The sequence below is a fragment of the Neurospora tetrasperma genome, assembly GCF_000213175.1.
Source record: "Neurospora tetrasperma FGSC 2508 unplaced genomic scaffold NEUTE1scaffold_81, whole genome shotgun sequence".
NCBI classification, from domain to species: Eukaryota; Fungi; Ascomycota; class Sordariomycetes; order Sordariales; family Sordariaceae; genus Neurospora; species Neurospora tetrasperma.
Window position 1 is genome coordinate 3,863,665 of NW_009799179.1, and position 26,538 is coordinate 3,890,202.

General features: G+C 52.9%; 7 protein-coding genes across 7 annotated transcripts; 3 read left to right on the forward strand and 4 right to left on the reverse strand.

The window, feature by feature from the left end:
* Positions 1 to 6,593: 6,593 nt before the first annotated feature.
* On the forward strand, positions 6,594 to 12,894 carry NEUTE1DRAFT_132998 (uncharacterized protein; the record flags this gene model as incomplete). The annotated part of the gene is made up of 4 exons (XM_009857649.1): positions 6,594 to 7,626; positions 7,751 to 8,234; positions 8,710 to 10,675; positions 10,730 to 12,894. The coding sequence occupies 4 exons, from the start codon at positions 6,594 to 6,596 to the stop codon at positions 12,770 to 12,772; spliced, it is 5,526 nt and encodes a 1,841-aa protein (XP_009855951.1).
* On the reverse strand, positions 12,885 to 13,378 carry NEUTE1DRAFT_118724 (uncharacterized protein; the record flags this gene model as incomplete). Its single annotated transcript, XM_009857650.1, has 1 exon — positions 12,885 to 13,378. A coding segment is annotated over one exon (219 nt), but the record flags the coding sequence as incomplete, so codon positions are not given.
* Positions 13,361 to 14,393, reverse strand: NEUTE1DRAFT_71766 (cytosine deaminase; the record flags this gene model as incomplete). The annotated part of the gene is made up of 3 exons (XM_009857651.1): positions 13,361 to 13,860; positions 13,960 to 14,046; positions 14,271 to 14,393. The coding sequence occupies 3 exons, from the start codon at positions 14,340 to 14,342 to the stop codon at positions 13,528 to 13,530; spliced, it is 492 nt and encodes a 163-aa protein (XP_009855953.1).
* A 1,349-nt stretch (positions 14,394 to 15,742) lies between these two features.
* Positions 15,743 to 18,551, forward strand: NEUTE1DRAFT_125822 (uncharacterized protein; the record flags this gene model as incomplete). Its single annotated transcript, XM_009857652.1, has 5 exons — positions 15,743 to 15,885; positions 16,176 to 16,342; positions 16,406 to 16,475; positions 16,539 to 17,369; positions 17,427 to 18,551. The coding sequence occupies 4 exons, from the start codon at positions 16,307 to 16,309 to the stop codon at positions 17,732 to 17,734; spliced, it is 1,245 nt and encodes a 414-aa protein (XP_009855954.1).
* On the reverse strand, positions 18,512 to 20,470 carry NEUTE1DRAFT_71773 (uncharacterized protein; the record flags this gene model as incomplete). Its single annotated transcript, XM_009857653.1, has 2 exons — positions 18,512 to 20,347; positions 20,407 to 20,470. The coding sequence occupies 2 exons, from the start codon at positions 20,468 to 20,470 to the stop codon at positions 18,966 to 18,968; spliced, it is 1,446 nt and encodes a 481-aa protein (XP_009855955.1).
* Positions 20,471 to 20,983: 513 nt separating this feature from the next.
* Positions 20,984 to 23,527, forward strand: NEUTE1DRAFT_90468 (uncharacterized protein; the record flags this gene model as incomplete). Its single annotated transcript, XM_009857655.1, has 3 exons — positions 20,984 to 21,004; positions 21,475 to 21,573; positions 21,786 to 23,527. The coding sequence occupies 3 exons, from the start codon at positions 20,984 to 20,986 to the stop codon at positions 23,268 to 23,270; spliced, it is 1,605 nt and encodes a 534-aa protein (XP_009855957.1).
* Positions 23,528 to 23,753: 226 nt separating this feature from the next.
* On the reverse strand, positions 23,754 to 25,193 carry NEUTE1DRAFT_71777 (uncharacterized protein; the record flags this gene model as incomplete). The annotated part of the gene is made up of 2 exons (XM_009857656.1): positions 23,754 to 24,297; positions 24,385 to 25,193. 2 exons carry the CDS (start codon positions 25,191 to 25,193, stop codon positions 23,826 to 23,828), a joined length of 1,281 nt encoding a protein of 426 aa, XP_009855958.1.
* Positions 25,194 to 26,538: the final 1,345 nt, after the last annotated feature.

Here is a 26,538-nt window from a genome sequence, read left to right on the forward strand (position 1 = left end):
TGTGACAGCGACTCGGTTGTTGTGATCTTGCCAGATGGATGCTGATTGCCTCTTTCCTCTCAACTCACTGTCTCGCGATCCTTCGTTCGAACGCGCACATGGCAACGTCGACTGCCCGGGAGGTGGTACATCAGCCACTGAGGCATGCACCACTCCTTAATAGCAGTTTTGAATACAACAATGTTTATTTCAGACAAACCAACGATCTGCCAGGGTATTTCGGCCTTTTTCAATCACAAAAACGGTTAACGGTCATGACTTTGAGTTAAGTTTATTCAAGCATTCAACAACCACATTCCGTTGTACGGTGGAAGCCACATCACAAGCCACAGAGTTCCGCCTTCCGTCAGGCACGATCCTCACGTAGTGGTTTTTGGCCCTACAGGTAGCCAGTGTCGTCCGGTTGCCGGCCGCACTGAGTGCTTGAAGCATCATGCAGGGAAGGTGTGACCCGTTAGATACCAAGCCGCCGCCGAGTCCGCTTGCAAAATTCGCCTGCCCGCGTTCTGGATTATAAATCGTCGCCAGCAAAGGAGCGAGAGGATGAAAAATTCGTGTGGCTATTGCTTGCACGCATCTGCTAAATCCAAGCGTGCTTTTAATACCTTATGATGTTGGGCGAAACAATGTCGTGTTTTCAATTCTTCGATTACCAATAACCTCATGGCAAAAATGTTAAGGAATTTGGGGGACTGGGAAAGATGCAGCACGGAGCAGAGCATGTAGAGGTAAGTAACTGACTGAACGAGCACTGACAGAACTGAACGCAATTGAGGCTCGCTCGGCTCGGGAGGCACACTTTTGGGGTCTTGACCTACAGTCTGATACCGCCTTCATTGTTAGCTCAAGACCTGGGATTAACTTCCCTAGGCGTTGTCATGCTGTGAATATGCTATTCCGAATTGAAATACACTGTATTAGATCTTGTTGATTCTTATTGGATCTATATTCAGCCATTGATTTAGTCCTTGAAACGTTTGGACTATCTTAGAAAAAAAACTCGTTCAGTATACACTACTAGGAGTGAGCAAGGTACCTAGGTACACTAAAAACCAACCAGCACTACACTAGATTGTATATCCCAGACAAGATCTCGCCGTCAACCTCGATCGTCGTTCGTGGTCGTTCGCTCCTGACTCCAGGGCAGTTTGTCGGTGGTCCAAAAGGTTCAATCAGTGTGGACCAATCGGCATGGATGATAGGATCCGTAATGTCCAATTCGGTTGACGCTAGAAGCAAGTTAAACCTTGAAGGACATGCTCTCCTCAATCCAGCCCCCCACATGGAACTAGAGCCGATCCCTGTACCTCTACTGACCGTTTCCTTAACACTTCCACACTAATTTGTGAACCTTCATCGCTCACTGCAACCAAGTTATCCTGTTACGATGGTTGAGGAAGACAGAAACCATGCAAGTAACAATGCAACTCGGCAACGGATAGATGTTTGGGCAATTGGCTTGCTCACAAGCCTACTTAGGAACATGATCTGGAGGTGCTGTCGGATGGAAATTTGGAGCCTGTTGACGGCCGGCCGTTTAGCTTTTCCAAGTTGCCCCAAACGCCATCACCACAGTTGGCGCCCTTCTGAAACGCCTCACTTTTTGCGCGCGATACCCTCCCTGGACCGCGAACTGCCACGTCGAAACTAAAAAGCTGGTGTGTAAAGTCGGAAACCAACAGTGTTAGTGTCTGTCAGGGACACAACTTGTTAGCCATTACAAGCCTTTGCGAATCGTTGGATTGGGGATTTGATCTCAAGTCAGGTGATGATCTGCAACCTCAATGGAAGTGAGATTTCATGCGAGCCCGTTGAGAGTGTGCAGGAGGCTGTTACTCTGGATATATTTGGCGAACAAGCCCCCTAGCAAGACCTCCCCCATTGAGCGTAACGAAGCGCGCATATCAGGTCGGCTTCCAGACGGCGGAATAGCTCGTCAAACCTCCCACTGTGATGGGGGCTTTGCTTGGCAGGATGCTTGGTGGGTCTCCACTCTGTGCTGAGGCAAAGTTTCGCTTCCATCCCCCCGAGACTTTATGATGGCGCAATGGCAATGTGTAGCCAGAACTGACGGATTTAAAGATTGAAATGATGGCACATATGGGTTGGGTGGTGAAGTGTTCTCGGTGAGAAATCATGGGAAGGGATACCACATCTTTGCGAGTTCATCAGTTGCGATATGCGGGTGGCGCTGATATCATAGTGTCAAAACAACCATCTTACCAGCCCACAGCTGTTCAAAGGTTGACGGTTTAGAGAGACTGACGTCAGCTGCCGTCTGGCGGACATGATAAGTTCAAGAAGATGGCAGCAGTCAAGACAAAGAAGAGGGGTGACTTGAAAGTTAAGGCAAAGTCGGACTCAAAAACATGTCGCTAGTGCCAATGTCTGCTGCTTATGGGGTGCTCTGTTGGTCGGACAACATGGAAGCTGAAGTAATGAGCTGCAGAGGTTGCATATGACGACGATACGCAAAGGTCGTCAATTTTTCTATCTTCATAAGAGATCGAATTATCGAGGAACAATTGCAGGAGTTCAGTTTAGATAGTGAAGATTGATTGATAGATGACTGGAGGACTGGTTGTCCCCGAGGCAAAAACCACAGGACGACGCGCAAAGCCGAGATCTCCAGTCCTGCACCCAAGCATGTTGTCACAGTGCGTGATCAAGGTATAAATTTAGGTCTTATACTGTCTTCCCGACTTCATTCCATTGAGTCGCAACTTGGTCAACACTCCTCATGGCTCGGCCAAAGGGATGGGTGTCGCTATCATTGAGTCCTCCTATGAATCCGGGGTCCCTCTATCCGTGGATTATCTTTTTTTTATGAATTTTCCGGTCCGTTGCACATGGTCACGCCGAGCTTTGCACGATTGCGGTCAAATTGCTCGAACCCTGCGCACAACGGGATGCCGTAGAGTTTTCTGTTCTCTAGCGCTGAAGGCAGCTAGGCACTGGCGGCGAACGGATCACCACCCGATTTACTCCCACTTGTCGCCTGGCTGAGTTATGCGGCTGCTTGTCCTTCCAGAGACGAGTGCCATATGGCTGCACTCATTCGACAGCCAAAATGCAATTGTTGTAAAGGTGCTGATGAAGCTATCTCGCCCATAACAGAGATTCCAGGGATACGGGGGAACGTTGACGAGTAGCACATGGGCAGAGAATGGAACACTGATGAACTGTGGAGATGCCAGGGATCGACAAGGGAAGCAATCTGAAGCACAGATGGAAATGCCCGTGGGCGTTTTCGGGATCCCACCTCTCCTAATCGGGTGTCTTGGGGACGACATCACAACAGTTCAACCTAGCCGGCCTCCTTTATTTTCCCAAAGAGATCTTGAGTGATCCGAGACGATAACCGATGATGGTCTATAGTCGCGGTTGCGGTGCTTATTCACTTTACCTGTGAAGTGCATCACTGCGGTTGGTGACTGTTTCGCCAAGCTCAGGAAGCATCGACTACTTGCCAAGAAAGCCGCGAACCCGTGCACGCGTGATCGCCGATCACGGGCCACTCAAACAGATGTTTGGTGAAGGGTCCTGACAAAGTCAACCGTGAACCAGCGACTTTTGGTGAACTGTTACTGAGGTTATTCACTTCTGTGTTCTTCTTTTATGCAGATTGGTTGCAAGATCTGGCGCGCGACGACGCCGATAATAAGCCGCTAGGGAAGATCCAGGCAGGGGCAGCACAACCCGAGGAAGGCGGTGTTACACCAAAATGACCTGGCAAGCCAGACCAAGCCAAATCTCTTTCACCCAGCGGCCTAGTTGCTGTTATATGCGTTGCGTATATCTTGGCAAGTGATGGGTTGCTGACGAGCATTTCTTTCACAGCAGCTCTGGAAATCGACCGACCGCTGGCCGTGTCAGAGATGTTGCAGCACTGAGGTTGAGGAAAGGGGAGGCGGGAGGGCGAATGATGGGGTCAGCGTGGGATTTGCGGAGGAAGCCATCATGACCCACATCTGGAATCCCCGACCTAGCCCACAAAAAGATTGCAGAACAAAGAACCTGACGAGAGATGAGTAGGTAGACGTGAGCGTCCCCTGAGCCAGAGGAAGCATCATGAGAAGCTGTTTCATCCATACGCCAGCGTAGATTTTTGAGCCCATGGCCCTGATGAAGCCGACAAGTGCAAATACACAACGGAAAGTGTGATGTTGGGATGGTAGGACGTTGGATTGCATCCACGCAATTACCAGACGCTGAGCAGAGCCTTGATGTCGAATTGGGCCCAAAGAGTCGGAGACATGTTGTCCAGACCGGCTCGGCTGGCTCGATTGGTGACTGGGCGCGCGGAGATACAAGCGTGAGACAGAGCATCCAATGACACGCAGTATTGTCGGGTACATTGGCCATGTATCTAGAACCGCTGTTTCCCAGGCGTGCCAGGCATACGGCACACATCATGACCACCCAGCCAGCATATGGCCGGAGAACTAGACAGAAACTGTCGAGGGCAGGCCAGGGCTTTACCTGTCAGCACAGTTCAGCCTTTGGTCCAACCTTGACTCGAACGAAACTGGAACTGGCGAGGCGGACGCGCACAGTTTAGGGCCGCACGCCGGCAATCAAAGGACGAAGAGCAGGCCAGCGAGCGAACCGCGAAATCGAGCCTCTTCTGCGTGGCGACTTTACGCCATCTTACTGTGAGTGAGTGGGGCACGGCGTGTACCGACCACCATGACGATGGAATATGCAGAGAACACTAACGGTCAAGTTCATTGCAAACACTAAAAGACGTGATAAAATGAAAGGTGGCCGTCGGACGAGTCGGCGTCTCGGGTTGAAGGTGGAGCGGCCGGAGCAGGTGCCAGTTGGATGGATGGACAGATTTGCGGCAGGGCTTGGCCAGAGATTGAAGGTGGGAGAAGTGGAAAGGAACGGAGGAGAATGGAGAACGGCATGAGGTTGAAGAGGTTTTACTCCTCGCTGGGTTTTCGGGGGCCTGGGGCTGCCGCGAGGTAGACGGGAGGGATCGTGAGGTATCAGCCAAGTCTCGCGATGGTGGCTGCATGGCTGGCGCATGTTAGGAAATCCCATAGGGATACATGATGAGGCCTAACACTTGATCAAACAAATACTAACTGAATGCGGGAGTCGCAGACCCCTGCAGAAACCTGGCCTGTACCTCCAGGCACTAGCGATATCCGGATCCACCCATCCGAATGTGTGTTGTGTGGGCAGGCTAGGAGGTAAGTAGTTGCGTAGGTTCGGCTGCCCTGCGAATGTGCGGGCTCTTTGGTGCTGGAAGGTTGATGGAAAGCCCACCCGGTCGTCGCGGTTTCTTTTTCTTGCTCACTTGAATAGGTGTTCAACTTTTTCCCCCCAGAACTAACTCGAGGCTCGAGCATAACACCCATCATGCCCTGGGGATTCTTACCACCGCTCGGCAGACGTGACTGTCATTACAAGAGTGCAGTGTCAGACAACAGGCAAGGTCTGCCCGCCTAGGTAGCATCCCGTCGAGATATTGAGAGAAGAGCAAGTCCGCTCGGCACCCGACCTCAAACATCGAACTCCATATTTCGTCGCTGTACAAAGGTCTCTCACGTCTTCTTCCCACCAACAATAACCCCCCTACATATGCCTGGAGGCACTCATGACGGGAAGAAAAATCGAGTTCGATGTGATGATGAGTCGCAAGTCGTGTACCTACCTAGAGGCCATAATGGGTCATACCCACATCCATCCAGCCAGCCAAATAAGTAGTGTGTGTACAAGAGAGACAACGACTAGGTACCCGTCCCCCGTTAGGACCGTTATTACGAGCCACCCTGCAAGACCTTGCCAAAAAAAAGGTACCTTTCCTCTTCTGATGAATCCTTGCCCATTTCCACTTGACGTTTCTCGCTCCAGTCGCTTTCTCCATTACTATTACTTTTGCCCACACATATCTCTCTCTCTCTCTCTCCCTTCCCTTTTCTTCCCTCTTCGCCAACAACGCTGGGTTTGTCCTTCCCACATGCACTCCGACTTGCCTGATCTGGACCGTGTATAGGCTGCCCACGTCTTCCCCAGCCCAGACGGGATTTTTACCGGCCGCCGCAACTTTGACAGCATTTCCCCATTACAGACCAGCATATTACACCTTTACCACCAAGACGACGGGCCGCCTCTTGCGACTTGACCCTACCTCGAGCTCCTCAGTCCCGTCTATGTCACGGTCGTCCCACGGCTGCTGCTCCAAACGGCATCTCGCATACTCGCCTTGCCCATTCCCTCCCCCGGCATATCAGCATCCTGGTCAGCCTGAGATTCAGGTCCGACTCAGATTCACTTCAGGTTTGGGTGTTGGAAGCTATCTTACTTGATCCCAACGGCATTGGTCGTCTGCACGGGGCGCCGGCACGCTTCTGTCCTAACTTATGGCCGATCTGCTGGCCCTTTCATCTCACGTTTCCAGCATCTCATAGTCCACGTCGAGTGGCCGTCTCTGTTCACGAGTCCTTTCGGCCACGTTCACTTGGAGATCTGATTCACAACATCAAGAGCGCCACTAGGCACACACTTCACCCGTCACCCACTTGGCTTCTTAAAAGGTTCAAGGTTCCAGGTTTGCGGGACCTTTTGACTGTTTCAGCACCATGGCCCAAAAAACACAACATGTGATTCCCTCTGAGGAGCAGACAAACTCTGCGAGTCGCACCTTATCTGCTAAGGAGAAGGAGGGCGCGGCAACCGCAAGTGCAAATGCAAACTCGACCAAGCAGTCAGCCAACCCTCCCGCAGCAACCTCCTCCGGTACCTCATCTACTTCTACATCTAACGTTCTCCCACGGATGTTGGATCCCTCACCTCTTCCCCCAAATAATTCTGAACCTTCTACCGACGCCCCCATGGGCAAGTCAACACAGACAAGCGCACAAGCCGCCGCCGCCGCCGCCAAAGATGGCAGCACGGCGGCCAACCCCTATGGAACGCGTTCACGAAATCGCACAGGCAATTCTCGCATCAACTACGCGGAGGATCGGGACCTCGACATGGACATTTTCGAATTGTATCCGGATCGTCGAGAAGGAGGTGAGGCCAAGAAGGGATCCTCGAAGCAAGCCGCAGCATCAGCATCATCAGCAACAACGCAAGCGGCAACACCATCATCATCATCATCGCCGACAAATGGTGCATCTCAGCCAGCGCCACGCACGGCGGTAAACGGTACATCAGCAGCAACCACCGTCACGTCCACCTCAACGTCGACCTCACGGAAGCCGCTTCCCACAATCGACGATTCTCGCAAAGGCCACTCTTCCAACGGCACCAAAGACCAGCAGGCTCGTCAACCTTCGACGTCACCGGCCGCAAACGGGGCTGCTACCACCACCACTACCAATGGCCCCACAAAGTCTAAAAAGCGAAAAGCAGATCCTGCAGCAATCGCTTCCAGCAGCCAGACGCCGACCAGTGCAGCAAACTCGTCGACATCGCACAACAAGCGGGTCAAGACCATTTCAAACGATAACAACGGCAACAGCAAGACACCGACAAATGGGCCCGTGAGCGATCTGGGCACGGCTGCTGGTTATGGCGAGACCAATCTCCTCACTTTTGAAAACACCAAGGCGATGCCCAAGGACGGCAAGATGGTGGCTGATGACGGCACTGTTCTTGAGGTGAACGGTAAGTTGTGAACTCTTCTACTTTTTGGGGGGGTTGCGCCTAATTCCCTATGGGGAAATGATGGCTCCGGTTTTCGTCTCTTTTTTTGGTGTGTCGAGAGGCGCCGTTCTGACATGGATTGCAGATCACGTTTATCTGGTCTGTGAGCCGCCTGGGGAGCCTTACTACCTGGGCCGCATCATGGAGTTTTTGCACACCAAAAACGACCCGACAAAGCCGGTGGACGCGTTGCGCGTCAACTGGTACTACCGGCCCAAAGACATTGGTCGGAGAGTGCAAGATACGCGGATGGTTTTCGCCACGATGCACTCGGACATTAGTCCTTTGACGGCCCTGCGCGGCAAATGTCAGATTCGGCACAAGACGGAAATCCCAGACCTGGCGGCGTATAAGAGGTTGCGCGACTGTTTCTGGTTCGAGAAGCTGTACGACCGATATATCCAGAAGAACTACGAGGTGATTCCGACCAAGCAGATCATCAATGTGCCCGAGCATGTCAAGAAGGTGCTGGACGAGAGATGGAAGTACATTTTGGTGGAGCAAGGCCGAGGCAAGGAACTAACCAGTGCGGTCAAGACTTGCAAGCGGTGCGTCGGCTACTGCGCCAGGTAAGTCGTGGACCGTCTGTGTTGCCTCAGATTTGGTTCGGTTTTCATCTTCCCTTTTGTTCTCACGCTTGATTCACCTCACTCACTTCATCACTTGCTTTTTCGATGCACCCCTTCCACCCGCGGTACCGGGACGGGAACACACTAACTGCAAACAATCCCCCCCCCCCCCTTCTTCGGGTGGTTTGGTGCTCAGTGCATTGGGTGGTCTGTGCATCATCCTGATGGACGGTATACTTTGATTTGGCGCGGCTTGGCTTCGCACTCGTGCCTCTGGGCTTGGCCAATAAGTGTGGGCCCGTCCCAGGAACAGGACGTTGCAGCATGTCGCGGTCCCCCATTTCAGTGCCTTGCCCCCACCCCCCTGGTCCCTTGCTCCCCCATCATTCGCATCACCCCCCCCTTGTCTTTGTCAATTACCACTCCCCCATCTCAACCAACCAGTAAGCGATGGATGTGCTGACGCCCGCAATAGCAATGATTCGGTGGATTGTGCCGTGTGTCAAAACACGTACCATATGAACTGTGTAAGGCCGCCGCTGCTCAAGAAACCGTCGCGTGGCTTTGCCTGGTCCTGCGCTGCATGCAGCCGTGCTCAAGAACGCAAGCTGGAGGCGCGCAACACCCCCAACGTCCTCGATCCCAATGGCACCCATTTTGACGATGACGATGAGTTTCTCGAAGACGATGAGGAGGACCCGCCCGGCGTCCAGACTGGCATGAGCAGTCGCACTAGTCCGGCCACCGAGGACTTGCACCAGGAGGCCACGGCAGAACAGATATACCAGTGCAGCCTATGGCCATATCGCTACCTAGGAATGCACTGCAAGGTCGAGGATGCCCTGGATTATGATGACCGCATCTTCCCCCGTGCTAGCACCCGGTTAGGCCCGCGCCACCAGGCCGTTGTGGTGCCGTGGTATGGCCGCCCGGTGCAGTATGTGAAGCCTCTCGAGATCAAGAAGACCGGCAGAAAAGACGGGAAGCTCAACAAGGAGCAACAGGCTCTTCTGGAAGCAGAACGTAAAAAGCGAGAGACACGTCCTCAGTGGATACAGGACGAGCCTGCTGGTTATGTCGAGAGAGGTGGTGATGATACCGTCACAGTACTCTACAAGCCCCCTGAACTCTGCGGCAAGCAGATGCCCAACGAAGCCATTGACGAGTTCATGGACAAGGCCAGAGGCATGGCGGTAGAGCTGGGTCTTCCTCCACGATCGACAAACTTGCAGGATGTTGCAAGGGACCTCCTCTTCAAGAATGATTTTGACCCTAAAAAGGCCCTGCAGCAGCTGTCGAAGGTCCCCAGAGCGGAGTTCAAGGAGCCCGAGCTTACTCCTGCCGAACTCAAAAAGTTCGAGGAGGGTGTCGGAAAATACGGCTCCGAGTTGCACCTCGTTATGAAACACGTCAAAACTCTAAAGCCGGCAACAGTAACCCGATTTTACTATACTTGGAAGAAAACGGAGCGAGGTAAGCAGATCTGGGGCAATTTCGCTGCGAGAAAGGGAAAAAGGGACGCAAAGAAGGCCGAGGCTGCTGCCACCAAGCAGGCCGACGACGTTGCAGACGACCATGACGATTCAGCCTTTGATGCAGGCAAGGCCAAAGCTCGAAAGAAGGCGTTCATGTGCAAGTTTTGCGGCACCAAGGCGTCGCGGCAATGGCGTCGTGCCCCCACTATTTCACAACCCATCGCGGAGACTAGTGGTCGCAGTACCAAGCAGGACAAGAAGGGGGAGTTCATTCCTGCTCTCTGTCGTCGGTGCGCCGAGCTCTGGCGCCGATACGCTATCCAGTGGGAAGACGTGGACGAAGTTGCAAAGAAGGTTGCTCAGCTCGCAGGCCGCAACTGGAAGCGCAAGGTCGACGAGGACCTTTACAAGGAGCTGCTCGCGGCTGATGAAATGATTGCCAACACCAAGATTCGCACCCCCGAACCTACGCCTGTCCCAACGCTTGTCCACGAGCCACCAGCGGCTGGTCAAGAGCCGCCGCGGAAGAAGCTCAAGGGATCCACTCGCGAAAAGGACAAGGACAAGGCCCAGGACAAGGAAAAGGAAAAGGAAAAGGTGGAAAAAGAAAAGGAGAAGGAAAAGGAAAAGGAGAAGGAGCTCGAACCCGCAGTGTCAGAGCCGGGCAGTGTGGCATCCACTCCCACCCCAGTCATAACAAAGAAGAAGGAAAAGGTCGTCGAGAAGCCGGTGACTATTGAGAAGCCCGCTCCGCCTCCACCGCCCCCGGTTCCCGAAATCCCGAAACCGCGAACATTACCCTGCGCTATTTGTCGTCAGATGGAACCTATGGGCGATCAACATCTCTCATGTAAGGAGTGCCGGATGACAGTTCATCGTAACTGCTATGGTGTCCTTGAGCATCGGGCTCCCGGGAAATGGACGTGCGACATGTGCCTGAACGACAAGAGTCCGCAGGTATCATTGGTAAGTAACGAATGTTTTCTGAAGGATTGTTGTCGTCTACTAACACTTTTGTAGAGCTACAAGTGCGTCCTTTGCCCGGTTGAAAAAACGGAGCATGATTTTGTAGGGCCACCCAAGAATTCCCATAAAAAGAAGACCGAAAAGGAGCGTGAGCGTGAACGCCAAGAGCGAGAGAATGCCATCAAGGCTGCCGAATACTATCGGAAGAAGCAAGAGGAGTTGAACCGACCCGTCGACCCGCGCGAACCCCTGAAGCGGACTGCAGACAACAATTGGGTGCATGTTACTTGCGCGGTTTGGACCCCGGAAGTCAAGTTTGGCAATGCCAAAGCGCTTGCCCCTATTGAGGGCATCCCATTGATCAACCGAACCAAGTACTTGGAGATTTGCAGAGCTTGCAAACAGGACGGCGGAGCTTGTGTCAGCTGCTATCATTGCAAGTCGCCAGTCCACGTTGAGTGTGCCCACAAGGCCGGTTATGTCCTCGGTTTTGACATCACACCGGTAAAGGGTTCTCGCCGTGATCAGCATAACATCGTCACTCTCGGGAGTGAAAGTGGTACAATGTCGGCCACGATCTGGTGCAAGGAACATGCGCCTCAGAAGGGCGCATTTCACCCAATGCACGAAAAGGTGGACGAAAGTGGCATGACCGCACTACAGCTCTATGTTCAAAACTACAAGCAGGCAGACCTGACTCTTACGGGTTGCGCCAGGAAGGCCATCCAAATCACTCCAACCACTCGGCCTACTTCATCTTCTGCGACATCAACGAGTCACCAAACGAGACGAATCTCGACGATTCACCTGCTTAACGGGGATCATGGAGAATCAGCCGCGGGCTGCCGACAACCAGGCAGCAAGATATGCTTGACTTGTGGGACTGATGTGAGTCCCAAGTGGTACCCCATCGATGAAGCCCAGGAGCGTGGGCTCGTAAATGGATATTGCGGTAATTTGGGATCAGAAGCACAAAAGTTTATTGAGCAGAGGAGCGTTCAATGCCACAAGTGCAAGAAGGAGGGGCGTCAACCACATGTGCATCCTAAGAGGGAGCCAACACCCCCTCCTCCTCCCGCGCCACTCTTGGTTCCTGCCGTTGAGCCAGTCGTCCACCCAGTACAGGTATCTCAGGCGCCGCCGGTGGCACCACCACCAGCCCCAGTTACAACGGCCCCAACAGCTGTGATGGATATTCCAGGTAGTAGACAACCTGGCCCAAGTCCTTACTGGTCACCCGGGGTCCAGGCAGCCCCCATCCAGCCTCCTTTAGCTCACCCGGCGCCTATTCGTCCCCCGGTCTCGCACCCTCCTGTTCCTGTATCAGGCCCTGTCGCCCCGCAGGTTGCTCCCCCGCCGACACTTCCCCCGAGCCTCGCGCCTCGGGGCCCATCTATGCCACAGTCCCTGTTTGGATCGGCACCTCCGAGACCTTACGACGACTGGCACCGTCAGCCATCAGGTCATCCACCACCGTTGCATCCAGCACGACAGTTGAACGGCACTGGTCCTTCACCACCACCGTTGAACAGCATGCCTTCATTGGCACCGCCCAACCATCTACGGCCGTCACCCTCGCTCTCGATTGCGAACCTAACACACGCTCAACCCCCGCCTCCTCCTCCCCAAAACGGGCATAATGGGCATAATGGGCATATAGCACATCCATCTCCCTATGCAAGGATGGATGGTTTGCCACTTTCGCCTCGCCGGGTGAGCGGCCAGCCCACCACTCCGAGCGGCGGCTCCTATCTATCAGGAGGCTCTCTCCATAGCCACGGAGGACCACCCGATCTGCGACCGCCTACGGATTTACGAACAGACTTACGACCCCATAGCATGCTGAACCACGCGTTGCCTCCACACCACGTTACTGGGCTCCCACCTCAGCCTGCTGCCGCAGAGCAACACCAACCCCTATCCTTTCTAAGGCATTGGAACAGCCATACTGCGCAGCAAAACCAGCCGCCTCCTCTGCATCACACCTCTTCTTACCAGCAGGTATCAGGTCTGCCACCGCCACCGAGGGATAACAAGCCAAAAGACATGAAGACTGGCGCGAGCTCTAGTCCGTCGCTTCGTAATCTACTCCACTAGGACGTTCTTGGAGTTGGATGTGCAATTTTCCGTGACGTGTCATCGTATAAGATGAAGACCAGGGACGAAGGTGACAAACGACTTTATACGAATTCGTGGAGAGAAAGGAAGGGGTTCTTAATCGCTCGAATAAGGGAAGAAGATCGGCGGCCATAAGCCATCTCGATTGTTTGCAAGACATCAATCGAACCTCTCTTCAAGTCGCAATTGGAGGCTAAAAAGGAAAGGAGAAAGGAAGACAAAAAAGAAAAAAGATGTTGATATAAGGGTTTAGAAATGGCGTCAAAGATACCGATTTGTATTTGCTGCGAAGTTTCGGGAAAGCCATCCATTACGTACTTGTAAATGTATTATCTGCATAAGTTTGGTTCGAGTTTTTCCGAAGTGCAGGGAGGGACGTAGGGGGTGAAAGGAACTCGGGCTGGACTGGACTGGACTGGACTGGACTGGACTGGACTACTTTTCCTTTGCTTGCACTTTGTTTACATAGCATGGTCGGATAGGAGACGAGAGGATGCCCGATTACCGTACTTAGCTTGTTATTGCTGACTTTAGTGACATTGTCAACTCACTTTGGTGTGTGGCATGAGCTGAGGATGTTTAATTAAGCAGCTACAGTAGAGTTAGAAGGAACAGATGCAGTGCAGTTGATCAGCCTTCTCAATCATATCTCAGCACCCCTTCTATCTGTTCAGACGCTCCGTAACAGAGCCCCTCCCCTTCTTTCTCTTACACTCAGCACCAGAATCATTCATTCACAAAACATGGTCATCTCCCTGCTCCCTCTTCTCCTCCCCCACAACACCAATATCCTCCCACCAAACCCCCGGACTCTCCCTCACGAACCGTTCCATCAATGTCCTACACTCTTGATCATCCATAACCACCACCTCGACCCCTCTCTGGCGCAGATAGTCTTCCCCTGCTGCCTTGAACGTGCTATTCTCCCCTATCACTACCCTCGGGATCTTGTAAAGCAGAATTGCCCCTGTACACATGTCGCAGGGGGAAAGGGTGGTGTACATTGTTGAGTTTGCGTAGGTGGAAGCGGGGAGGCGGCCAGCGTTCAAAAGGGTTGCGGTTTCGCCCTGTGTTTAGTTTAGGTGGTTGGGGTTGGATTGATTTGTATATGGTTCACACCGGGGAGGGGATGATGAAGTATGAAATGACGCCAGGAACGTACGTACATGATGAATAGGTGAATCAAGCTGGACGCGCTGGTTATGGCCGCGGCCGAGAACGGTGCCGGTGCTGGAGATGAGTGCTGCTCCGATCTGTTGTTTGGGGTATGGTTTGGTTTGGGATCGTTAGCAAGGTTAAAGGTATGTAAGTCCATGTGTCGGGGTACCTAAGGTTAGGCTTGATCGTGTCGAAACTCGGCAGGAGTTTTCTTCCTGCAATGGCTTGCTTCAGGTAAGAATCTCTTTCTGTGATTTATATATACTATTCTGAGGGAGATTGGTAGGTGGTTGAAGAGAATTATATCAAGAAGACATACAGGAATTCCTCCTTGTTCATATGATTTCTTAGCCTCCTCGAAGGCAATGGCTAGACCGGCAGCGTCATCCATGATGGAGGAATTTAGGGAGGTCAAATAAGAGGTATGCTATGTAAGAGACTGAGAGAACTTTGAAAGTGCAGAAGGTAGCTATGGTCTGGAGGAGATAGCTTTCCAGAAGCAGCACCGTGATGTTGTCACTCGACTTCAACTCGCTTAGGTTCCCGTTTTCCACGTTTGATGAGCATCAGGCTGGTTGAATATGTGACCCAAGACACCTTATCTCCCTGATATCTCCGTGGTATTGGTGTATATCTAGCCTTTGCAGCAGATCCCCCACTTCCGAGATGTCACTCAGTGCGATAAGGTGCTGTTTGCGAGGGTGACCATTCGGTTGCGAATTCAAATAGCCATTGATCCGGCGTACTGTAGGCACCCAAAAAAAGAAAAGAAAAAAAGAAAGAAAAAAAGAAGGGCATCTGAGCTGGGACACCTCGGTAAGGCAAAGATGCTGAGGTTATATAATCCATGGATCTGAATGATTTGATCCCAAGTATTCCCTCATGAACCACAGATAGACGCCCCAAGTCTTTCTGGTGATCGATAAGCAAAGCAGCAGCGCACGTCATTCTTGCTTGCTTCACCCGAAATTCTCTAGATGTAAGGTAAACCCTTATGAGAAGCTGCCCCGCGATGAGTTGTTGAAGGGGGTTGAAAAACCGAGGGGCAAAAGGCGACGTCAAGATGTTGGTGGGGTTGTTGGGAAGCGGAACGCCTGCAGGGTTTCGAGCGGACGCCAACTCGGATCCAGACGAGACAACATCACCAACAACCCAATCAGAGGACATGCATGCTGCCTTGTAAAAAGAAGGTAAAATGCCTAGTGTAAAGATTTATGCGTTTTTACAGTTTTATAAAGTGTACATATGCACCATGTTTTGCATGATTGCGTGCGGTTAAAATAAAAGTTGAAAGTTGGGCATTGATCACTGTCACATTGGAGCGCACCAGCCACGATCGACAGGGTCCTCCAAGGTCAACCGAATTTCCATCTGCATCTCCTGAGGCTAGATCCTCTCAATGAGTGATAAAGAGGTACTTTTGAATGAGTGTGGGGAACCTGGTCACCTCTCACCTCGCACGCCCTCTTTGCAACCCTGTAGAAGCGGGACAAAGTAGCTCATTATTGGCCCCCATATCTGTCAGCCACACTCTAGAGCTTTCGATTGATTTCCATGAGAGGGGCTGAAGAAGAACTCCCTGGGCCAGTCACCCACTTCAGCCTCCTTTGCCGTTCCGGGCGCCCCCCCAACGAACAAGGCGCCCGTCGCATCCCTCACTCTGCGCCTATTCCAGAATTGCAGTGAAGATTCCGGTTCTGTTGCCCTGCCTTGGTTAATATTTGAACACTGCTGCCGGTACTTGGACAGTTTTCTCGAGAAAGTTGATCAGTCATTCCGTTATACCCCATCTTCCGTCTTCCGTGTTGCTACTACAACTACGCCTCATCAAGCCTCCTATCACTCCCAACTATCCTTCGGCGACTCAACCCGTACCTTATCAACTATTTCCATCTCGGACGCTTCCTGCTGCTGTTGTAGCTCAAGCTGTTCTGGTAGGTCCATCCCTGTTTCTGTCTGTTCCTGTTCTGCGCTTCTTTCTCGGTGCCCTGGACCACCCCCCAAAGACAAGCGAGGCCTGGAAGTCCCCAACTTCTGCCAAACCAACTCCGACTCGGGACCCCGTCGGCCTTTCCCAACCCTTTGCGCAAAAAGATCTTTCCCTTCCACCGTTGTCCACCACCGCTCTCCATTTGCACCAGCCATTCATTGTCTCCTCTCGACCCCATTTCCATTATTCTCGACGCGACCTCGCAGCCGCTGACCTTATCTGTCTTTCCATCAGACCACGATTTCTTAACGACCCTGACGCCTCCCCATATCCGTCATTGTCATCGGAACTGATTGTCCAGAGCATTCCGAATTGCCAGAACATTTTTTCCACACATATTCACATAACCAGACCAGACAGTCAAGATGGTCAAGGAAACAAAGCTCTACGAGACTCTTGGAGTAAGTTCTGCTGCTCATCGATACCCCTAGCCTGACAGAGGAGGGTCTAACGCCCAGAATTAGGTCAGCCCAGATGCCACTGAGGCGCAATTGAAGAAGGCATACAAGACCGGTGCCCTTAAGTACCACCCAGGTATGTCCCGCCTTCCTTGCAACACGCGCAGTCAAATGGCTTACTGACAGCAAAACACTACAGACAAAAACGCCAACAACCCGGCTGCCGAGCAGAAGTTCAAGGAGATTTCTCACGCATACGAAATTCTTTCCGACTCCCAAAAACGCGCCATCTACGATCAGTATGGCGAGGCTGGTCTTGAGGGTGGCGCCGGTGCCGGTGGCGGCATGGCTGCCGAGGACCTGTTCGCTCAGTTCTTCGGCGGCGGTGGCTTCGGCGGCGGTCTCGGTGGTATGTTCGGCGGTATGAACCAGCAGCGTGCCCCCGCGAAGGCTAAGACTATTCATCACACCCACCACGTCTCGCTTGAGGATATCTACCGCGGCAAGATCTCCAAGCTGGCCCTTCAGCGGTCAATCCTCTGCCCCAAGTGCGAGGGTCGCGGCGGTAAGGAAGGTGCCGTCAAGCGGTGTGCTGGCTGCGACGGTCAGGGTACTAAGATCATGATGAGGCAGATGGGCCCCATGATTCAGCGCTTCCAGACCGTCTGCCCTGACTGTAATGGCGAAGGCGAGGTAATCAAGGAGAAGGATCGTTGCAAGCAGTGCAATGGCAAGAAGACCGTTGTCGATCGCAAGGTCCTCCACGTTCACGTTGACCGTGGTGTCAAGAGCGGCACCAAGGTCGAGTTCCGTGGTGAGGGTGACCAAGCACCTGGCATTCTCCCCGGTGACGTTGTCTTCGTCATCGAGCAGAAGCCCCATCCCCGCTTCACCCGTCAGGATGATGATCTTCTTTACAAGTGCGAGATCGATCTCGTGACCGCCCTTGCCGGTGGAACCATTTACATCGAGCATCTTGATGAGCGCTGGTTGAGCGTTGACATCCAGCCCGGCGAGGCTATTGCGCCCAGTAAGTGTTTTTCTGGCCCGCTACATTTTGCATCAGCAAGCGCTAACAGTAAGATAGACTCCGTCAAGATGATTCGTGGCCAGGGTATGCCCTCCTACCGCCACCACGATTACGGCAACATGTATATCCAGTTTTCCGTCAGGTTCCCCGAGAAGAACTGGACTCAGGATCCCGCTGCCTTCGAGGCTCTTCGCAAGTACCTCCCGGCCCCCGCTGTTGTCAACGTACCCCCTCAGGATGCTATGACCGAGCCAGCAGAATTGGAGGACGTCGAGGGCAACGGAGCCGGCCGTGGCTTCTCCAACAGCCCTATGGAGGAGGATGACGAGCCTCAGGCCGAACGCGTACAGTGCGCCTCGCAGTAAGCGAGTTAAATGGGCGGGGAAGCAGTATCAACCTTATCCATTATTCGACGAGAAATTGCGGCACAAGCGACGGTCCAACAAAACGTGCCATGCACGACATTGTTTGAGACTTGCTATGGAGGCTGAATGATTTGCAACGATTCTAAATCATTTCATGTCTCCTGTTCCCATGATCATCCTTAACGAAGCAAATATACCCGATTACTCGACCCATTATCGAGTATTGCACATTTGACGAGGCACGATATTCGAGGGGCCGACAAAAGGAAGAGTTGGAGAAAGGAACAAAAAGGGGGTATGATGCAAGGTGAAAACCGGTAATACCTGAAGTGTGATCAAATCGGCACGGGTGGAAGGGATACGATCACACTTATCAACACAGCACCCGGATTATCACTATTTCGGTGGAAGAAGAGGGTTCAATCTCGTTGTTTGATGTTCCCCCTATTTCACCTGCGTTTAATGACATGGTGGACTTTTACTACTATCGATGTCAAAATATATCAACACCCGGTCTTATTGACAGGCGTTTTAGAGAGGATATCGGACTGATAGAAAAGAAGGATGAAGGGCATGAATATGGCATTACCGTCTTATCCCGGCTATTTGCTTCATATGAAGGACACAGGAAGGTCATGTAGCATGAGACAGGAACAGGGAGGGACCACTCAGTACGTGCTCATGCTACGCGTACCACATGATTGCTGCTCACCTGGATCCAGGAAGAAGGGGGGAATGGGAACTGGATTTTTTTTTATTTTTTTTTCTGGGATTGTTAGCGAAATGATCATGAGGATATCTGAAAGCCATATTTCGTTTCATTTGCGAACTGCATGTTGTTATGTCGTGACCATTAGATATAGGCTGCCGACGAGCTCCTAGCGTACCCATCCAGTGTACTCACAGTCTGTAAGACCGCGTGCCTGTAAATTCGCCATTCAAGGCAAATCGGATGTGATTCTGAGCATCTGAGACCGGAGCAACACGTCAATTTTCCAAACCAAACATCAGCCTCCTGGGGGCCAGTTAGGGCACGTCTCGTTGGTCGTGAAGACTCAAGTAAATATTAACCTCATCTCCCCGATCGTGTTATACCAGTACCAGAAGCACACATCCTCGCCAATATCGCACAAAATTCAGAACGATATGGAATTTGTCTTCTTGACCATCAAGAATCTCAACATACATGCCAAACCGGCAACGAGCTGAAATCCCCGACAGCCACTCACGCTTAATCGAGGGTATCATCCCTCAACTTGAACAACTGCCCCAGAACCTCGTCGGTCTTGGCCCTCAACGCTCCGTGATACATGACGTTCGTCTCAAACACCTTGGTCCCTCTGACCGCCTTGGCTGTCTCCCTTGCAAAGTCTGCGTCAACATACATGTCCTCAACATAACTGGCCGCGTAGACAGGGACTTCGTTCCGCGCAAGCTGATCCAGGTCGTAGAGCCGCGGCCAGTCGTCGTACTTGGCCAGAAGCTCGGCCGTCTCCTTCATGTCCTTTAGCTCCGGGTAGCAATCGAAGTGGGCAGGGTAGACCATTTCGCCAGAGAAGTACAGGGGCTGCTGGTTTGTGGAGGAGGAGGAGGAGGAGTAGTCGAGGGCTTGGGGCACCGAGGACAGCCAGCTGAGTCCCGGCTCGGACTCGGCAAGCGTCTTGCCGACCCCGTGGGCGGCCCAGTCGGACGCCAGCCCGGGTCCGTTGGTGTAGATGGACTCGTGGAGGACGGCATAGATGGGATTGGTATCGAACGGAACCAGCCCCTCGAAAGCGGCGCCTGCGGCGCGGGTGATGAAGCCGAACTGCTCAATGTCCATGGCCAGCTTGAGGATGGTGCTGTGGATCAGGTCCAAGCCGCCATTCATGCCCAGACACAGACCGATGCCGAGCAACCGTTCGACGGTGAATTCGCCGCCGCCTGGCAGCAGGGGGGATTTTTCGTCCAGGTACTGCGCTACCTTACGGACGCGCTCCACGTCTTCGGGGAACTTGCGGTAGTAAGCCTCGTTGCGCTGGATGACCTTCTTGTACAGCGCCGTGTAGACTTCTTGGGCCGTGCGCTTGACGGGCGCGAGACCGCCCGTCAGAAACACCTCGCGCAACCCTTGCGGGAACTGGGAGAGGTACGTCAGCGCGACAAAGCCGCCGTACGACTGGCCGAAAATGGACCACTTCTTATGAGTCTCGGGATAATCGGCAGTCAGACAAAGACGCACGGCCTCGGCATCTCGGACGATGCTGTCGGCGCGGAAGCGCTTGAGGTAGTCGGCCTGCTGCTGGGGGCCACCCAATGTGGCTAGATGGGGCTGGTTGATGGGCGTGCTTAGGCCGGTGCCGCGGTAGTCGAGCAGGAGGAGGGTGTAACCTCTGTCCAGGGCTGTTTTGGTCAGTTGGTGGTCTTGGGGTTCTCTGTTGCCGAAGCCGGGACCGCCTTCGAGGTAGACGAGGTAGGGCCTCCTGTGGTATTCCTCCAGCTCGCTGTCGGTGCGGGGCACAATGGGGGTGTCATGTTTGGTGACTTGGCGACCGAAGATTTTGAGGTTTCCGGCGGAGAGATTGGAATGGTTGAGGGGCACCTCAAAGGTGAGCTCTGTGACGCGTAGCTGGCCTGTTGATTTGTGTCAAAGATTGCCAATGCCATGAGATGATCATGTCGGGTTGCCTCACCAGGGACAATGTGTGCTGTGCGGCTCAACAAACGAGCTGGACGAATGACTTGAGCAGCCATCATGTTGATCAGTACTGAAAAAAAAAGCCTTGGTAGTGGCTAGTCCTAGCAGATACATATGTTGATAGAGGTGAAAGCTGAAATAATGAAGAGGATGTCAAAACAACACCATGAAGCCACCACGCTTATAGCAGAGGGGCGTCATCGCGGGGTGTTATATGCCTTATTAAGAGGTAAGCTGACGGTTACAGTTGTTGGAAGTGATATTAGACCAGTGACCCAGGTGTAACCAACCGAAGGGGCTCTAGTTCCAACTGTATATTTGAAGAAGTGATTATCTATATCCTACCTATATGGCGGGCTTGATGAGTGATGTTTGATGTATGTCCTAACACAAGCCCATGTTATCAAATTCTAGCATCTCTTTTCTGAGGCCTTGGATTATCCCCTCGAAGTGCATTGAGATACGAGATAGGCAAACAGGATTTCAAATTGGCCTGACATTCGCAAGTAACAAGCCGCTCGTTCATCATGCCGCCGTAGTGTACATGTTTACCCTTCTCCCCCGAGCTCATGATGACCTCACAAGGGATCTATGTATGTTGTGATGTTAGTGTTCGGTCCCCCCTGTTGCCCCTGGCGTCCCGCTGTGTCGGTCCGGGTGTTCGTGCCAAGTGCCAGCCCCAAGTGGAAATGCCCCGCATGTTGAGAGTTCTGGGTGGGGTTTCGCTTAGGTAGTGTATGTACACCGGCGTCGGGCAAACGTGGCGGGCTCTGCTTTTCGGCGGTGGCCCGGGTGGGTGCAGTGCTCCAAAAAGTGGACCCTATGGGATGACTAAAACCGCGGCCGGAAACAGCTGCGGAAAAGCCTTTCTTCTCTTTTCCATTCCCGCGCGTTTCACATCCATTGGAAGACTGGAAAAGGCGGAACGACCTAACGAGCTTGTCACGCGGCGCAACAAGCAAGCGGTCCATTCAGCCTCCTCTTCCTGTTACTTATACCGCGAAGGTCCTCCCCGCTTCGTCGCAACAAATGCTGTGGGATGGACTACCTACAACTAACCCAGACTCTAACCGAGTCCTTCATTGCCCTGGCAGATGAAGTCCAATCACTAATCGACCGCAAGACCATCCTTGAGCACAAGCTTCGCTTTGCGCACGAGCAGGTAAGGTAAAACACCCTCCATTTCCTTTTTTCCAATTTCAACCCCCCCTTTTTGTGATGATTTCTTAGCTCTAGATCTGCCAGCTGCCTATCAACAGCACGTGGAGACAACTTCTAATGTCTGATCCAATTTACACCCGATTGCGCTTGTCATCTCCCATCTTACTTGACGATGGCGATCATGTCTGGCTAACACATATGCCCGCAATTTAGTACCAGTGTCTAGCCGATAAGTATGCGCCTGCAGTTCCCGAGGTAGCCGAAACGCTCGCAAAGCTCCAGCTCCCACCGGACCTGCACTATTATTCTGTCGCGACCAGCTCATCCGTCGTGCCTCTGCCGCGGCGCATCCAATCTGGAAACTCCCAGCACGAGATCGCCCTGCAAATCAGAGAGGGGAGAAAGGCTGCTCAGCTCATTGCCGCTGCCATGGGAAGGGCCAGCAAACACAGTGACTCTAGCAAGGAGGCTTCCACCTCTCCTGTTACCGCCGCCGACACCATGACTACCATGTCGACCGTGCTCGAAAAGGACTTTACTGTTGAGGGGAAGAAGAAAGGCCTCCTTGCATGTCCCTTTTCTGCTGCTGTCACGCCTCCCGCTGTCCAAGACCGAGCATCGCCCAACCTTGGTATTGGCAGTGTGACTGGCGATGGAGCCCAAGACCAAGATGCTGCTGCTTTGAACAACGGCACCGCCGCCATGGACCCCACTCCGCACAAATCCTCTGACCCCATCTGCGCTGCCATGTACGGGGACTCGACGTCGATGCCCGCCCACACTGCTGCCTCCAAGTGTCCGATTCGATTTCTTGACAAGCACTCCCCTGAAGAGATTGCTCGCTACGTGGAGACGCACAAGCACGAGATTCCGCGCAGTCATGAGGTTTGCGTCAGGCGCTATCAAAAGAATGAAGAGCAAGTAAGGAAGCTCGATGCCAAGTATGGGAATCTGGTCAACATGATCGAGGACCTGAGCCATCTGCACAAGCCTATGCTGCCTTCACCAGCGACGGGAGATCAATATCAAGACCATGAGCAAGTCGATAGAACCTCCAATGAACGAGTAGCGAACTGGGCCAAGTCTGTTTCCGCCAGTGACCCGCAAGCGGCACCGGAATACCAAGACGACCAGCCCGTAGAAGATGAGGAAGAACGTGAGGGTCGCTTTGATCGTCCTTTGAGAGAAGTTCGCCTGGGAGAGTCGCCCAGCCGACCATGGGGCATTCCCGTACCTGCCATGGTCGACCAAGCCCAGAGGCAGAGGCTTCGGAGCCCAAGTCCGATTCGGCCTGCGGTTCCTGCGAGATCGCTGGCTCAGGATGGGATTCCTCACAAGAAAGGTCCACAGGCTGGGAAGTGTCCCTTTGATCATACCAAGATGGCTGCATTCGCTTCATCTAGGACAAAGGTAGAGCAACTGTCCAAACAGGAAACAGTGCCGGGAGAGACGGCGCCCAAGGGGACGGATCACAAGGTTGAGCAGTCCACACCAGTAAAGGAGCATCACATCATACCACCACCTATACCTACACCACAGCCGACATTTATCAACCTGGCAGATATGCCTATGCCGAAGGATGAAACAGCAGGTCAGCAACAGAGCCCCGTGGTCTTCAACTTCAATGGGCCAGTTTTCATCGGCTATCCTATGGAACAGGCCATTCAGTTTATGCAACAATTCCAGGGTAGCAAGTGAGCAGGGCAGCTCGGGAAGAGCATCAGTCTCTTGTGTGTGTTCATTGTCATATAATTTTAGGAACAGGCGAGCGTGTCAGTCAAGTCTTGGGTTTGAAACTGGTAATGGTGGCTGTTTTGGCTTGCCCGGTTTGCAGATGGATAGCGAGGAGTTCAAGGATTGCATTATTCATCATATAATCTAATAACATGCTTCTCGGAAGATTGATAGCTGAACGTGAATACCGTTCTACAAAATCTATATTATATGTTCTTGAGTGCCGTCTATCTACCCATTTCTCTTCCACCATTTCCTTTAACAATCGATATGATCTCTTGACATGAAATCAGCTACTAGCCAATGACGCCATCAAAAGAAATTATGTGGTGAAAGCGGAAAATCAAAATGCTTCCAAATACGCCATTGAACACCGGTTGCTTTCCCCATTTTCTATATGCGATGACACCGCCCGCTTGCTCGCTCCATTTTGTGCAATCATGCCACAACCTAAAAAGTAAGACACAAAAGAAAGTAACAGATGAAACAAAACATCAGCATCGGGGGACAAGGTCAACCCTACTTCCGCCCTCCAAGATTGGCCTCCTCATCCCAGCTATCCCTATATCGATCCGTCTCCCATAGCGAGATATCACTCTCACTGCTCTGCCTCCTCAGATCCCCTTGCCTACCCGCATTACCACCAACCAACAGCCTGCCGCCGCTGTTCCCCTCTAGATCCGCATAATCCTCCTCGTCATCATCTCCGATTTCAAGCGTGCCATCCGCCGTGCGATGCACTTCCCCAGCGGCCGTGGTCCCCGCGGCGGCGGCGAGCGCGTCGACCCCGTCCAGCCCTTCCTCGTGCGCCAACTCGTCGGCCCGCGACATGGTCCGCTTCCAGATGAGATAGCCGACGGCGGCGCCAACAGCGCCGAAGAGAAGCATGGAGATGTAGTTGATTGCGCGGTCGCGGGTGGTCATCTTGTCGCCTGATGAGGCGAGGAGGGCGAGGCGGGAGCCGATGAAGATGTGAACGAAGAGTTTGGGGCTGTTTTTGAGGGACTGCTGTTAGCACAAGGGTCAAAGGAAAAGAAAAAAAGAAAAAAAAAGAGAGAACTAGAAGGAAAACACTTACGTAGCCATCCCAGTTGCAACCGCGAACCCCCCTACTCTCAACCTCGGCACCGTCGCCAAAAACCCATTACTCAAACTATACGGCAACGGACTGAACCTGACCATTGCCAGCACCCCCAGTCCATCCCTCCTCAAAACCTGGCTGAGCGCCACAAACCGCTTATCCTTTCCCACAAGCCCATTCACGTACCCAGCCAACACGCCTCTCGACGCCAAAAACGAACACGTTGATCCCGCCACCGTCGCCGCCGCGGCAATCGGCCATCCCCACGGAAACCCGTAGACAAACCCGGTCACGGTCACGGCGGTAGAGTAACCGATGATGGGTGGGAAAGCCGTCATGAAGACAAGGCCAAAACAAAGCAGCCAGCCGAACGGTAGGGCTCGCCATTTTTCTGCCAAAGGACCGAGGGAGGCGAAAATGGCGTGGGAGTAGACGAGCGCGACGACGCTCAGCGAGAAGAAGATTGTGAGGGCGACAAGAATGGCAATCTTTTGCAGGAGCGAGAGGCCGAGGAAGATGGTGATAGCGCGCTGGGCGATGGTGAGACCAGTTGCAATAGCTTTTAGGGCCAGAGCCTTGAGCTTAGCTACCCGACCGCCGGCGGCGGCGGCGGAGGAGGAGGAGCGGTGCGAAGCGTGCCGGGGGACGGAGTAGGGACGGCCGGAGGACAGACGGCGGATGTTAGAGGCCGAGGGACGGGCCCATTGTGGGAGGTCTTCTCCTCCTGGGTCGACACCAACTTGGGGACCGGGGGAGGAGGTCGGTGAGTGGGTGGGCGTGGTAGAGGCTGAGGAGGAGAGGTTCATGGAGAGGGCGGCGGCAGCGTCGCGGGCCGTGTGGTTGTTATTGTTGTTGTTGTGGTGATCTGGCATTGTGGACTGGGTTGTGCGTCCTTGGGCGCACGACAGGTAAATAGGTGGGTAGGTCTTATCGGTGAACAGGTCGACGTTGGATAGGTATGGAGATTGCCTGATCTGATTATCGATGTAGGGATTGATACTAATACTCGGACTTTAGGTTCCCGTAAATTTGTGGCGGGTTGACTCGATGACGTTGAGTAGTAAGCGCCGTGCCGTGCTCACCGGACTTTGGGGAGGAAACGGTTGTTGGTCGAGGAAAGTGTCGTTTGCTCTGCTACCTGGTGGCGTCCATTGAGGTATATAGACCGTTAGATGTTGGCGTCTAAATTTCTATATAGATATAAGACAGCTTTGGTCGATATACTTGAAGGACAAAGTAAATAAGGTGCTTCAATCAAAGAAGAAACTTAGTATGTAGAGATGCCGAGGATGAAGAAGTACGGTAAGAGGTGCGTGTGGTGTTGCACAACATGGCAGAGAGACAGTCGAAGTTGCCCTATCGTTCAACGGTCTGTCTGGTGCAATCGGAGACCGGAGCTCCGCCACTCACAAAATGAGCTGAATCTGGAACGGACCAGTACAGGGGACGGCAATGGATGTTTCGGGCTTCTCGGCTTCCTTTTTAGCGTCTCGCAACACTGCTGTGACAGTGAGTTAAGCTGGAAATAATGGAGCTTGGGGGGCGGCTTGGATGGTAATTGGCAAAGCTCGCTCGTTTACGTACCCCATAAGACCCTTCATCCCTTCATCTTCTGCTTATGAAGCTCGACTGTTTTAAGATTTCAGTGATTCCAGAGTTTTGATAAGAATCCGCAATCCATGTTTGGCCGCGGTGAGCCGCCTGCATTTCCAGTCTACGATGTGTTTTTGCTGCACGCAGGGAGATGGGAATACATCAACGTCATGTCCGGTACTACGAGGTAGGGACAATTGACAGAGCAGAGACAGGGGCATGGCAACTGAGGAACAGAGAGGGGTAGCGGGCGGGCATGATGTCTGGGCTGGCTACAGGGATAGTGTAGACAGATAGCATGGAGAACGGGGCCAGGCGGGAAACGTCCATCTAGTTCCAGGCCATCCCCAAGAATACCATCCTGACCATCAATAACCCCCCTGGCAGCCCTGACCTCGAGATCTCTGGAGATCTGCACCCAAGCGTCGCCCATCCCATCTTTAAATTTCCGGATCTTCGCACGTGGGGAAATCGGGGGAAACACTTCCTCGGGCTTGGAAAGAGTGTACTGTAGCTATGATGTTCGCAAGGACTCCCATTTGGGACGTTGCAGGAACC